The sequence below is a fragment of the Sturnira hondurensis genome, unplaced genomic scaffold (genome assembly GCF_014824575.4).
Source record: "Sturnira hondurensis isolate 20B ecotype Veracruz unplaced genomic scaffold, ASM1482457v3 Scaffold0004068, whole genome shotgun sequence".
Taxonomy (NCBI): Eukaryota; Metazoa; Chordata; class Mammalia; order Chiroptera; family Phyllostomidae; genus Sturnira; species Sturnira hondurensis.
In genome coordinates this window covers 5,828,430-5,843,819 of record NW_028076699.1, presented here as the reverse complement: position 1 = coordinate 5,843,819, position 15,390 = coordinate 5,828,430, and the positions used below count along the sequence as shown (strand labels likewise).

At 38.7% G+C, this 15,390-nt stretch overlaps 1 protein-coding gene across 4 annotated transcripts in view; it reads left to right on the top strand.

The window, feature by feature from the left end:
* ZYG11B (zyg-11 family member B, cell cycle regulator) overlaps positions 1 to 15,390 on the top strand; it is a 74,389-nt gene that overhangs the window by 51,290 nt on the left and 7,709 nt on the right. For all 4 annotated transcript variants that reach the window (XM_037043257.1, XM_037043256.1, XM_037043258.1 and 1 more), the window contains 5 exons: positions 757 to 918; positions 1,028 to 1,075; positions 4,757 to 4,954; positions 5,087 to 5,139; positions 6,693 to 6,790. In XM_037043257.1, coding sequence (XP_036899152.1) covers positions 757 to 918; positions 1,028 to 1,075; positions 4,757 to 4,954; positions 5,087 to 5,139; positions 6,693 to 6,790 — 559 coding nt within the window. The remainder of the gene's footprint in view (positions 1 to 756; positions 919 to 1,027; positions 1,076 to 4,756; positions 4,955 to 5,086; positions 5,140 to 6,692; positions 6,791 to 15,390) is intronic.

Genomic DNA, 15,390 nt, shown 5'->3' with positions numbered 1-15,390 from the left:
TTTTTAAGGAAAACTTGAAGTTAGAATTAGATTTTCCAATTCTTAAATTCTCTTAGTAAGTTGACTATGATCAAATTACTTAATATGCCCTGGCTGGTGTAGCTCAGTGGATTGAGTGCGGGCTGCAAACCAAAGGGGTGCCAGTTCGATTCCCAGTTAGGGCACATGCCTGGGTTGCAGGCCAGGTCCCCAGTGGGGGCCATGTGAGAGGCAACCACACACTTTGATGTTTCTCTCTCTTTTTCTCCCTTCCTTTCTCTCTCTCTCAAAATAAATAAATAAAATCTTTTAAAAAATTACTTAATACTTTTCAACGCAATTTCTTCTTCTGAAAAATGAGGGTAGCACTACTACAATTTAGAGTATAGTTTGCTGCTGCTAAATAACTGTTTGCTTCATTCTCTCCTTCTCCCTCTTCACCTTTTTATTCCGGAATTTGAAATGAGTATATGTTGGACCAATTGGTAAGGTAGTTGGTTCTAAGCTTTAATCATTTTGCTTTTCATTTTATTTACAAGTGATTAGACTATAGGTACCATCAAAATAACATAGAAGTATTTATGAAGTCCCTGTGCTTTTTTCTTGTTGAAGGAAAAGTCTGATCCAGGAGGTTGTTTGTTATACTTACAAAAACTTAATAGGAAATGTTTTAAGCCATGAGATGAAACTTCATAGACTTGTGGTTATTACCACTAATAATTGGAATAGCAATAACAATTCACTAATGAGAAATTAATTCAGTTTTTCTTCTTTCAGCAACTTCTTCAAATAGTGAAGCAGAAAACCAATCAAAATTCGGTGGACACTACTTTGAAATTTACCTTGAGTGCACTTTGGAACCTCACAGATGAATCTCCAACCACTTGCAGACACTTTATTGAAAACCAAGGGTTAGAACTCTTCATGAGGGTTCTAGAGGTTAGAATGGGAATTTAGCCTACAGTTTTGACATTTATTGAATGATTGATTGATTTAAGAATTTATTTTATTTGGTTCTTTGCTTACAGTTTTCTCTTTCTTTTTACAGTCTTTTCCAACTGAGTCATCCATTCAACAGAAAGTCCTAGGACTTTTGGTGAGATATAAACATTTCTGGCTAAATTTAAAGCTGTAATTGTTCTCAGTCTGAGTAATGCAGTGAAGTTGCTGCTCTATTTATATACAATGACATTAGAAAATAAACACATTATAATTAAGTGAAAAAAGCAGTATACTTTTGTACATATGTATACTTTTGTACAAACTGTATGTACATACCAAGATTTTTCACCACATTAAAAGGAAAAATATGAATTACATACTTTATAATTTTTGGTGTAATATAAAATATCCCCATGAGCATGTTTTACTTTTATAATCAGAACAATCTCATTAAAAAATGTCATTAACCTAAAAGTATTCTTAAGTGCTATGTTTGGTAATTAATAATTGCTACTTAAAAGACTGCTTGACAAATCAGATATTCTCTAAATGTATTGGGTGTAGGAAAAGTGAGCCCTCTAGGATTTTGAGGGGAAGATGGGAGGGTCAAATGTTTTAATCATTGCAACAGGCAAAGTGCATGTGGTAAAAGTCATTTTGGAGGCGACCTCTGTTCTCGAGGAATTAGGTTGTAAGAGGCATAGATTAGTGAGTTTAAAAAATGTAGGCTTGATTGTTTTATTCAAGGTTCATAGGATTGTTAGGTACAGAAGTTGGCCTAAGTCATTACAAGAGGAAAAGTGGATCTCAAGGGCCTAAAAATGCTTTCTAAAAAAATTTGTAAAGAATACATGCTTATTGCCCTGGCTGGTGTAGCTCAGTGGATTGAGTGCGGGCCTGTGAAGCAAAGGGTCGCCAGTTTGAACCCTGGTCAGGGCACATGCCTGGGTTGCGGGCCAGGTCCTCAGTGGGAGACACATGGGAGGCAACCACACATTGATGTTTCTCTCCCACTCTTTCCCCTTCCCTTCTCCTCTCTCTAAAAATTAAAAAAAAAAAGAATACATGCTTATTGTAACTGGTGAACCAATGAAAATAATGTATGTAGAAGTTTAAGACTGTCCCAACCTTCCATTATTTTTTAATTTGACATACTTTGTTTGATTTTAGTTCTTTTATTTATTTTTTTAAAATATATTTTATTGATTATACCATTACAGTTGTTCTATTCCCCCCTTCATTCCCCTCCACCCACACACTCCCTCCCCCACTATTCTCCCCCCCTTAGTTTATAACCACGCGTCTCAATTTCTTTAGATTCTATATTTCCCCCACTATTCTCGCCCTCCCCCTATCTATTTTCTACCTACCATCTATGCTATTTTCTGTGCCTTCTCCCCCCTTCTCCTCCTCCCACCCCCCTGTTTCTAACCCTCCATGTGTTCTTCATTTCTATGGTTCCACTCCTGATCTAGCTGTCCTCTTGGTTTGCTTTTGTCTTAGGTGTGGTTGTTAATAACTGTGTGTTTGCTGTCCTTCCACTGTTAATATTTTTCATCATCTCTTTCTTATATAAGTCCCTTTAGCATTTCATATAATAAGGGCTTGGTGATGATGAACTCCTTGAACTTGACCTTATCTGAGAAGCACTTTATCTGTCCTTCCATTCTAAATGAAAGTTTTGCTGGATAAAGCAATCTTGGCTGTAGGTCTTTGGATTTCATGACTTGGAATACTTCTTTCCAGCCCCTTCTTGCCTGTAAGGTCTCTTTTGAGAAATCCGCTGACAGTCTGATGGGTACTCCTTTGTAGGTGACTGTCCCCTTATCCCTTGCTGCTTCTAGGATTCTCTCCTTCATTTTAGTCTTGGCTAATGTAATGATGATGTGCCTTGGTGTGTTCCTTCTTGGGTCCAACTTCTTTGGAACTCTCTGAGCTTCCTGGATTTCCTGGAAGTCTATTTCCTTTGCCAGACTGGGGAAGTTCTCCTTTATTATTTGTTCAAATATGTTTTCCACTCGTGGCTGTTTCTTTCCCCCTTCTGGTACCCCTATAATCCGGATGTTGGAACGTTTAAAGATGTCCTGGAGGTTCCTAATCCTCTCCTCATTTTTTTGAATTCTCATTTCTTCATTCCTTTCTGGTTGGATGTTTTGTTCTTCCTTCTGGTCCATTCCATTGATGTGAGTCCCAGTTTCCTTTCCATCACTATTGGTTTCCTGTGCCTCTCCCTTCATTTCAATTAGTTTAGCCTTCATATGTTCCTCTAATTTATGACTGTACTCTACCAACTCTGTGAGCATCCTGATAAATAGTGTCTTAAATTGGGCTTCTGAGAGGCTGGCAATCTGTTGGTCGCTTAGAGTTATTGGCTCTGATTTTAGTTCTTTTAAATTTATTGAGACTTGTGTATGGCCTAAAACATGCTCTATCTCGATAAATGTCCCATGGGTACTTGAGAGTAATGTGTGTGCTGCTGTTGGTGGATATAACAGTTCTATAAATGTCAGTCAGGTCTTGTTAACTGATACTACTCAAGTCTACCACATTTTCACCTGTTGTAGCAATTATTGACACGAGTGTTGGAAGCTTCAATTGGTCATGGATTTGTCTATTTTTTCTTATAGTTGTATCAATTTTTGAATCATGCATTTTGAAACTCTGTTGTTACGCTCATAAACTGTTACCCTCTCTTGATTAAATTGGTCCCTTTGTCAAATAAAATAACCTCCTTTAACTCTAGTAATATATTTTTTCTTTATTGTACTTTTTTTATTACCATTTAGTCCCTTTATATACCCCTTCCCCCAGCAATCACCACACTGTTGTCCATGTCCACGAGTCCTTTTTCCTTTTTCCTTTTTGTTCAATCCCTCTACCTCTGCCCCCCACAACTACCTGTAGTCTTGTTCTCCATCTGTGAGTCTGTCCCCATTTTTCTTGTTAGTTCAGTTTGCTCATAAGATTCCACGTATAAGTACTTGTCTTTCTCTGACTGGCTTATTACACTTAACATAATGTTCTCCATGTCCATCCATTCTGTTGCCAAGGGTAAAATTTCTTTTTTCACTGCCTAGTAGTATTCCATTGTGTAAATGTCCCATAGTTGGTTTATCCACTCATCTACTGATGGACACTTAGGTTATTTCCATATCTTGGGTGACTATAAATAATACTGCAGTGAACATAGGGTTGCTTATGTTTCTTTACTTTGAAATATCCTTTGCCTCATATTAATATAGCCATTCCAGCTTTCTTTTGACTTAACATGGTTTATTTTTCCCATTCTTTTGCTTTTAATCTATATTTGTCTTTATAGGTTTTTTTCCTCATGTATCTATGTCAGTCTAATCTTTTATTGAGGTGTAACACCTTGAAAGTTCTTCCTTTGTATGTGAAGTCTTAGGTCCAATTTTCAGCCCTTACCTTCTGCTGTTTCATGTCTATTAAAACCCAGCCCTCTGCTCCTGCAGGTTGGTGATGGGCTGTTCTCCGTGTGCTTTTTACCCAAGTGAAGTTACATATTCAAAGGTTGTCAGCTATTTTTTACCCAGCACTTCTAGATATTTGATGTTAGGAAAATTTTAGGTTATCTAATTTGCCATTTTGCCTGAAAATGAACTCTCTACTGTTTATTTATTATTTTGTTTGGAGAGGAGAGGAAAAAATCACCTATAATCCCACAGTGCTAAGAGAGCAACAGTCTTCACTTACTGTCCATATGTAGATGCATGCTTAAATTATTGCAGTTGCTGTTCTTTCTTAGGATATAAGGGGGTCATTAGGCATTCACTATACATATTACTTTAAGTTTTTTATTTTTTTATTTTTTCAGAACAATATAGCTGAAGTACAAGAATTGCATTCTGAATTAATGTGGAAGGATTTTATAGACCACATCAGTAGCCTCCTACATAGTGTTGAAGTGGAAGTCAGTTATTTTGCAGCAGGAATTATTGCCCATTTAATATCTAGAGGTGAACAAGCTTGGACGTTGAGCCGTAGCCAAAGGAATTCTCTTCTGGATGATCTGGTAGGATCATTTGGTGTTTTCTGGAAGCATACAAACAATATTCAGAGTAGTTAAATTGTCAAAGCCTTATAATGCCATAGTGCAGTGCTAATAAATATTGTAATCCTTTCTTGTGTGTCTTGTGTCTTACAGCATTCAGCTATTTTGAAATGGCCAACCCCAGAGTGTGAGATGGTAGCATACAGGTAATTAGCAAGATAATTAATATTAAGACAGTAATGTAGTCATTTTGCTTGCTCAGAAAGGTCATTCCTACTAGGTTTATAATTTTTCACTCAGACATCTCTCTTTCTACTGGCTTTAAATGAAGCAACGTGTTTATACTTTGGTTACCCTCATTCATCAGTCCTTCCTGCATTCCACATTTATTGAAGACGAGCACCAGGGACTCGTTCTGCGCCGTTGAAACGTGCAGAGGAATAAGATGCGTTGCTTGCACACAAGAGCCTTACAGCTAAGTGAGGGAGACTAAATATGAATCAGATAGAATTCACCATTATTCCAGTGTGTTCATAGAAGGCTATAAAATTAAAGTTGAGAGTACATAATATGCCGTGGAAAATGGTTAAAAGCCTCCAGAGGAAGAAAACAGTGAGCTGAGTTTTGAGAGATAATTTAGCCATGACGGAAGATTTTAGGAACAGGAAACAATATATTAATGCAAGGAGATCCAAAACAAGATGACACATTAGGAGAACTACAAATAGCACCAGATTAGTTTAGGGAAGACTTGTAATAATTTATTAAAGTGCATTCTGGATGTCTAACTCTGTTTATATGGAAATTAGGTGACTTGATAGCTAATTACTAATTACCTGAAGTATTTCAGATTGTTGCATAAATAATATCATTACAACTTAATTTTGTTGTCCACTTCATAAATGCTGATGCCGCCAACATTTTTGATTCCCCAAATTATGTTCTAGCCATTTTGGGGCAAAAGACCAGTAGAACTAGAAAGGCTAATTCTAGACTTTTTTCATGGTGTTATATCAGTTAGTTATCAACTAATTTCTAAGTTTTCCAACCAAGATCTGCTATTCTTTAAATGTATATCTTCAAGACAAAAAATTTTTTTCTAAGGTTTTGTGTATCTATTTTTAGAAAGGGGAGGAGGGAGGGAGAAAAAGAGGGAGATAAACATTGACTGGTTGCCTCTTGTAGGTCCCCAGCTGGGTACCTGGCCCACAACCCAGGTATGTGCCCTGTCCAGGAATTGATGCAGTGACCTTTCGGTTCATAGACCAACACTCAATCCACTGAGCCACACCTGTCAGGGCCAAAATAATACTTTTGGAAAAAACAAATTTCTGTGTTAGTACCTTGTTCAGGTCACCGTCTATCTTCTCTACTAATACTTGTCAGAATATGGTCCTTTTTCAAATGGCTAAGACAAAGAAAAGGTATACTATAACTTATTCATACTAGTTTAAAAATAGTTGGATGAAATTTCTAAAATTAAAAGCTCAGGAATCATTGCTTTAGGAAATGACACTAAGGCCCTGGCTGGTGTGGCTCAGTGGACTGAATGAGGGCCTGCAAACCAAAGGGTTGCCAGTTCAATTCCCAGTCAGGGCACATGCCTGGGTTGTGGGCCAGGTCCCCATTGTGGGGGGTGTGAGAGGCAACCACACATTGATGTTTCTCTCCTTCTCTCTAAATATAAATAAAATCTTTAAAAAAAAAGATGACACTAAGGATAGGATGTAATTTTTATTATTTTCTTTTGAACTTTTAGGTCCTTTAATCCGTTTTTCCCATTACTTGGCTGTTTCACAACACCAGGAGTGCAGCTGTGGGCAGTTTGGGCCATGCAGCATGTCTGCAGCAAGAATCGTATGTACCAGAAAGAAACTGTGGTTTTCTTTTTCACGGAATCTTCTCCGTACATAGGGAAGCCATTTCTAAATTGTGTATTAAAGTGATTTTTAAAAAGATTTTATTTATTTATCTTTGGAGGGGAAGGGAAGGAGAGAGGGAGAGAAATATCAATGTATGATTGCCTCTTGTGCGTCCCCTGATGAGAACTGGCCTGCAACCCAGGCATGTACCCTGACTGGGAATCGAACCATGGTTGTTTGGTTCTCAGGCCTGTGCTCAATCCACTGAGCTACACCAGTCAGGGCTAAAGTGATTTTTTTAAAGACACAGACTTTAGAAAATGTAATGTAAGAGAATCTTAGGTTATAAACTAAATTTATTCTTTCAGAATGAGCTAGTAATAGTACGTACTGAATGATACTGGTGAATGAGACTTATATTCTTCTAACATCATGGACTATAAAGATTAGGGGCCTACAGTGAGTTTATTTGTTGAGCAAAAGGTTTTAAGGAGATCCACTGTTTATGGTGCATTCCAGTACCAGTCCTCACTACATAAAATTGTCTTGTTCAAGATGTTGCTACCCATGGTCTGTGGAGAAGTGAAACATTTAGGTCAGCTTTTATATTACTCTTTTTTGAAGGTTGTGATACAACTCTTTGTCAGTTATTTATTAATATAAGCTCCTTCCATAAATGATTTGAAACATTGCACAAGAAACACATAGAAACACTCATAATAAAGTATAAATTAAAGGTTTTAAAATTAAAAATTAGGACCAAGGAAAAATGATTTGGAAAAGAAAATGAAAGATAGAGTGGAGGGAAAATAGAATATAGATACATACGCAGTGCTTCATATACTTTTTGTGGCTGGGCTGCAAATAATCAGCTACATGGTTCTTTTTTTGTGTTAGAGGAAAAAAACATTATATATCCTGAGAATGAAGTAAAGCTTTTCTAAGCAATTAACTACAAATTAAATATCTTTCATAGGACATTAATAGTGGCCATATTATAAATGGCCTTATATAGGAAATGTGGGAGTTGCTTTCAACAATAATCTTACAGCAAATAGCAGTAACATTTTGTCAGAGTTTTTATCTTTGCATTCTTTAGTGAAAACTCAGTGTGTACCACAGAAAGGCAACTCTGTGAAAGCACTTCTGTATTAGATGGACAGAGGAGGACGGTTTAGGAAATGGGATGGGACAGAGAAAAACTGCTTTGTGCCCACCTAAATGTTCACCCAGAAGCTTTTCTCACCCCTCCTACTACATTCCCCAGAATCAGACTCGTTCATTCATAAACATAAGACCGTCTCATTGGCTATATTAAACAGCCTCTGCTATAAACATTTTCTTCTCTTACTGTACTCACAGGTTCTGAGAATTCCCTAGCTTCTGAACAGTCTATCCCATCTTATACTCAGCCTCTAACCCCTAGGCTTCTTTTCTTATTATTCAAGGAATACAATTTTCACAGTTCTATGGGAGCAAGCAAAACCTAATAAGTAAATAATAGTTCATTTCCCTGTAAGTGTTTGTTTTTGTGACTACTTTTAGATGTCAGTGTTTTTTTTTTTTAAGTTTATGCTATGGAATGACCACTCTGAAGAATTTATTTTAAAATGTACTGTAATTTGGGAAATATTAGAGTATTTTATCTCCAACTGAGGTAGTTTAGTTTTTTTTTATAGACTAAAAAAGTAGTCTATACTTTTTTCTTGCTTTCCTGGCATATTTTGTTTATATTTAAGTAGAATTTATAAAAAGTTTTAATGCTGCCTGTAACTTTTGAAAATTAAGGGATAGTATAGGGTAGTGGTTATGAACACACAGGAATCTAGCTGGATCAAATCATGTTTTACCATTTCTCTGTATGCCATCTTGAGCAAATTAAATTATTAAGGCTGGGCCTCAGTTTCAAGATTTATTAAATGGCAATAATAATACTACCTATTTCATACATTATAAGGAACATTTTTCTGTATTTTAAAACATGTTTTATTATTTTTTAAAGGTTTTATTTTTATTTATTTTTAGACAAGGGGAGGGAGGAAGAGAGAGGGAGAGAAACGTCCATGTGTGGTTGCCTCTTGCACAACCCTCACTAGGGACCTGGCCCACATCCCAGGCATGTGCCCCAATTGGGAATCAAACCAGTGACCCTTTGATTTGCAGGTTGGCACTCAATCCACTGAGCCACACCAGCTAGGGCTTATTTATTTATTTTTAAACAGAGTGGAAGCCGGGGAGAAAGAGAGGGGCAGAAACATCAATGTGAGAGAGAAACAGATCTGTTGCCTCTTGGTCGCATAAACCTGTAACCCAGGCACGTGATGTTCCCCGACCACGAATCCACACAGCAACCTTTCACTTTGCAGGATGACACCCGACCAACTGAGCCACACCGGTCAGGGCTGCATTGTTCCATATTTTAGAAAGTTTTTGACAACATGATTTACAATAATCACATAATCTCTCTTATAGAATACATCAGTTTCCTAGGGCTACCATAACAAAGTACCACAAATGGGTTGTTAAAAACACAGGACTATTTTGTCTCTCAGTAGTAAGTATCTTCCAAGAACTTAAAGGAACAACCCTGGCTGGTGTGGCTCAGTGGATCGAGTGTGGGCTGTGAACCAAAGGATCTCTAGTTCAATTCCCAGTCAGGGCACATGCCTGGGTTGCAGGCCAGGTCCCCAGTCAGGGTTGCATAAGAGGCAAGCACACATTGATGTTTCTCTCCCTCTCTTTCTCCCTCCCTTCCCCTCTCTGTAAAAATAAATAAATAAAGCCTTAAAAAAAAGAAAAATCTGATCATCTCAATAGATGCAGAAAAGGCAATTTGACAAACGGGTATAAAAAGGGCGTCTAAGGGATTCTTATAACTCAATTAAGTAAAAAATTAAATGGGAATGTTTTCTCCCTAAGATCAGGAACAAGGCAAGGATGTTCAGTCTTACCATTATTAAACATTGCAGTGGACATTCAGTCCAGTGTGATCAAAAAAGGAATAAAAAGGCCCTGGCTGGTGTAGCTCAGTGGATTGAGCGCGGGCCTGTGAACCAGACAATCACGGTTCGATTCCCAGTCAGGGCACATGCCTGGGTTGCAGGCCAGTTCCCGGCAGGGGATGTACAAGAAGCAACCATACATTGATGTTTCTCTTCCTCTCTCCTTCCCTTTTCCTCTAAAGATAAATAAATAAAAAATAAAAAGGAACAAAAGGCATCAGAATGCAAAGAGTGAAGTAAAACTTTGCATTCACAGCTGATATGGTTATCTATGTAGAAAACTCCCATGAAATCTGCAAAGGGGCAATAGATCTAATAAGTGAGTTTAGCAAGGTTCCAGGATATACAAGATTAATATATAAAAGTCATTTACATTTCTGTGTATTAGCAACTACCATTATAAATGGGGAAAAAATGACATTTACAAGTGCATCAAAAACTCTGAAATACTTAGAGTATTTAGAGTTTAGACCAAGTTGTACGAGACTGTACATGGAAAAAAACAACAACAAAGCTTTACTGAGAGACATTAGTTATATTTCATTGTCACAGGTGGTAAGAATGATATAGTATAAACAGTATCTCTGGTTTCCCACAAGAACATGAGACTCCTTTGTCACAGAACTGCTAATTTTTGACACTAGATGGGTACTGTTGGAATGGGAGTTTTTCAGCACCAGTGAGGTAGCAAGGGTTGCCCTGGCTGGTGTGGCTTGGTGGATTTGATTCTCAGTCAGGGCACATACCTAGGTTGTGGGTTTGATTCCCCAGTCAAGGTGTACACTAAAGGCAAATGATCGATGTTTCTCTCTCACATTGATGTTTTTCTCGTCCTTTCTTCCTTGCCCTCTCTCTAAATAAAAAATAAAAAAAATAATAACCATGTCCTTTGATGAAATCTTAAAAAAAAAGACAGTGAGTGGAGCTGAGACAACAAAGGGTCCTCATGGACCAGGACCCCTTACAACAAACTCCCCTGAGACCTGGCACATTCAGTCAAAGAGCTTATTATTTGTCCATCAAATATGCACTGGTATCTGGTTGGCACAGACCAGAGAGAATATTTTCACTGGTCATAAAGCCAAGTTCTCATGACATAGAACAAGACAGAGACAAAAGCAAACAATGACCATGCCCTGGCTAGGTAGCTCAGTTGGTTCAAGTGTCATCCTGATATGCCAAGCTCGTGGACTTGATTCCCCCGCCCCCACCATCAGGGTCAGGACTTATGCGGGAATCACCCAATGAATGCATAAATAAGTGAAACAACGAATTGATGTTTCCCTCTCCCTTTTCTCCCTCTAAAAAATCAAAATCAGCACCAGGTGCTGTAGATAAATGGATTGAGTGCAGGCCTGTGAAGTGAAAGGTCGCCATTTTGATTCTAAGTCAGGGGACGGGCCTAGGTGGTGGTCCAGGTCCCCAGTGGGTGGGCGTGCGACAGGCAACCAACCGATTGATTGTTGTTTCTCTCACTCGTTGATGTTTCTCTCCCTCTCTCCCTCCTGTCCCCTCTCTCTAAAAATAAATAAATAAATCTTTAAAAAAATAAAAATCAATTTTTAAAAGAATGAATATCTCTGGGAGGAAAGGGATCAGTAGAAAACAAAAGTACTCATAACTAATTTTTACCAAAGTCATTGTACTCAAGGAACAGTTCACACAAATATTTTATTCTAATCTAAATTTTATAAAAGAAAAGAACTCTCACAAGCCCAGATTCCATCAGATCCTGCAAGCAGAGGTCTGGGAGACTGAGAGGGTAAGGATTCTAACTTCATGCAGTCTTTTGTCAGAGTTCCCAGGATCTCTCAGCTTCAGCAGCCCTAGAGTGGACAGTGTCTGGCTAGAGAAAGTCCCTTTGTAGTTGCCAAAACTGTTGCAGGGAAAAATTTTTCTTCTACCCTTATAGGTTCTTTAGCTGGTATAATAATCAAATTGTATAATACAGATTAACAAGAGAAAAATATATTTAATTTCTTATGTACAGGAGCCTCATAAAAATATGAGACTCAAGACCAAGTTTTGCATGAGGCTTATATGCTATCCTAAGCTAGGGAATGGGAAGGGGCCTGGGCTTCAAAGGGGAGGAGAGTGTTCAGGAGGTTTGTTATTAAGATGTTTGCCCTTTTCAGATAGGCTGTTTGGATAAAAGTTGTCTCTGGTAATAGTTTCCTCTTTCTGGGCCAGACCCCCTATCTTACCTCCTTCTGGTAGTTACAGGACAGGTAAAAGTTTTTCTCGATTGGATCTTGATTACCTTCAGCTCAAAATAATCCGCATGCCAAAGTGGCACACTTTGGAGTGGCCTGTTTGCTCTTCTTCAGTATCATCACTGTTTTCAGCATTTGTAGTTGCAACTCTGGTCCTGTGGCCACTGCATCAGGTAGGGGGATTTTCCAAAATTGAGGTGATATGGTGATAAAAAGGAAGAAAACAAAAAAGTCATTGCCAGTATTCGCCCATGACAAGAATTACATAGTCATACCCACATCCTTTCCCACTCCCTCTTCCCAGATCCACCATAAAAACAGAAAAATATTTATTGGGGGTACTGCTTGGTCCTGCTCATATTGAGTTGTGAGCATATGCTCAGGATGGTGTGTAAGCCAGCCTTTCAGGTGTACATCTCCCCCCTCCCTTCCCCCTTCCCTTTTTATTTACTGAATTTTTTTTAGAGAGAGTGGGAGAGAGGGAGAGAGAGAAAGAGAGAAACATCACCCTGTCCTTCTACTCATTTATATGTTCATTGATTGACTCATATGTGCCCTGACTGGGGATTGAACCCATAATCTTGGCAAATCAGGTCATCACACTAAGCAGCTAAGCTACTCAGCTAGTTTCCACTCCCCTTTTTAGACAGCCAGTATTTCAGTTACCAATTCCAGTTCTTTATCAAACTGTTACTCTTACAAGAATATCACCTTACCCATTATAAGGGAGGGAAAAGTTCTCCTTGACTCTCTAGCACTTTGGGCCTCAGAGGGTGCGAGGGGAGTAAGTCCGGATTTAGTCTCTCTCCAGTGGTGCAGCATCCCCATATCTATCTATTTTATGGACCCCAGTGGCCACCTCAAGGGAATATACAAATCTGAAAATTAAACTAACAAACACAGATTTATAAGAGAAAGTCACACAGATTTTATTGAGTGTTTACAAGTCCATGGGAACTTGCTCAAGAGGATGAAGACCTGAAAAATTGACCAAAGCAGGAATCTTTTGTACCTTTTAGATGAAGAAACACTAAATTTGTAAAGAATTGAAGAGACCAAAGTGTAGCTAGAGGTAGTAAATGGTGAAGAAAAAAATTGCTAAATTGTTCTTCATCAAACTTAAGGACTTCTGCTTTTTATTTTTTTACTTTTTAAAAATATATTTTATTGATTATACTATTACAGTTGTCCCAATTTCCCCCCCTTTGTCCTTTTCAACCCGGTACACCCCTTCCCTCCTGCAGTCCCCCCTCCTTAGTTTATGTCCATGGGTCACGCATATAAGTTCTTTGACTTCTCCATTTTCTATACTATCCTCAACATCCCCCTGTTTAATTTATACCTACCAGTTAATGCTTCTTAATCCCTGCAACTTTTCCCCATCCCCACCTTACCCCACCCAGCCAATAACCCCCCAAATGATCTCCATATCTATGATTCTGTTCCTATTCTGGTTGTTTGCTTAGTTTGTGTTTTCAGACTCAGTTGTTGATAGCTATGAATTTGTTGCCCTTTTAATGTTTATAGTTTTCCTTAAATAAATCCCTTTAACATTTCATGTCTATAAATACATTGCCGTGTATTTATATACATTGCCAATAGCTTGGCAATGATGAACCACTTTAGCTATACCTTGCCTAGGGAGCACTTTATCTGCCCTTCCATTCTGAATGATAGCTTTGCTGGATAGAATAATGTTGATTGTAGGTCCATGCTTTTCATGACTTTGAATACTTCTTTGCATCCCCTTCTTGCCTGCAAGTTTTCTTTTGAGAAATCAGCTGATAGTGTAATGAGAACTCCTTTGTAAATAACTCTCTTCCTTACTCTTGTTGCTTTTAAGATTCTCTATCTTTAATCTTTGGCATTTTAATTATGATGTATCTTGGTGTGGCCCTCTTTGGATCCAACTTGTTTGGGACTCTCTTTGCTTCCTAGACATATATGTCTACTTCCTTCACCAAATTAAGGAAGTTTTCTTTCATTATTTTTTCAAATAAGTTTTCAGTTTCTTTCTCTTCCTCTTCTCCTGGTATCCCTATGATTTGGATGTTGGTATGTTTAGAGATGTCCTAGAAGCTCTTTATTCTTTCTTTGGGTTTTTTTTGTTTGTTTTTTAATTCTTTTCTCTTCTTGTTATTCTGGTTGAATGCTTATTTGTTCCTTAGGATCCAAATCATTGATTTGAATCCTGGCTTCCTCCCCTCCACTGATGGTTCCCTGTGCATTTTTCTTTATTTTACTTAGTGTTGCCTTCATTTCTTCCTTTATGTTGTTGTCATACTCAGTGAGCATCCTGATAACAAGTGTTTTGAATTCTGCATCTGATAGGTTGGTTATCTCCATTTCGTTTAGTTTTTTTTTTCTGGGATTTTGTTCTGTTCTTTCATTTGGGCCATATTTCTTTGTCTTCTCAATTTAGCAGTCTCCTTATATTTGTTTCTGTGTATTAAGTAGAGGTTCTTAGTAGCATGGCCTGTTGTAGAAAAGGCACCTGTAAATTGTGTGGGGTGAAGCCTCAGGTCCACCAGGGCAAGGCAACCTGCTTCACCACTTTGTGCCTCTGTGTGGGAGGAGGGCTTGGAGAGGGAACAGTGCCAGTGCCTAGCATCTCAAGGTTTTCCCAGCACTCACCCTGTTTCCGATCATTTCATCCACTTCCCACATGCAACTGGCACACTTCATCTGTTGCCCTGATGGTGAATCCCAGAGTGGGTGGGTTTGTGTATGTTCTAAGTCTGTGCAGACCTTTTAAATGGAGTCCCCTTAGGCCCTGGCTGGTGTAGCTCAGTGGATTGAGCGTGGGCCCGCAAACCAGAGGATTGCGGTTCGATTCCCAGTCAGGGCACATGCCTGGGTTGCAGGCTGGTTGCCTGCAGGCCAACTCGCAGCAGGGGACTCATGAAAGGCAACCATACATTGATGTTTCTCTCCCTCTCTCCTTCCCCTCTAAAGATAAATAAATAAATAAAATCTTTAAAAAAAAATGGAGTCCCCCGAAAATCTATTAGTTTCTTCCATTGCCCAAACCCCCTCTGTGTTTTATAGCCAAAAGTTACAGGGATTTATCTCCCCTGTGCAGGAGCCCTGGGCTGTGCATTCTGGCCTGGCGCTGGGATCCCTCACTCCCAAGGTATCCCTCGCTCCCAAGGTATCCCTGGCTCCCAAGGTATCCCTCCCGATTTTCATCCACCATACCTGAATTTGGCACTGTGTGTTCTGCCACCACCGGCTGTGTACCCATTGCGTCTCCACGCCTCTCCAACCCTCTCTCTGGTCCACCCCTCCTACCCATCTGGATGAATGTGGCTTTTTTAAATCCTTGGTTGTCAGACTTCCATACAGCTCGCTTTTTTGGGTGTTTTTTGTTCTGAGAACTA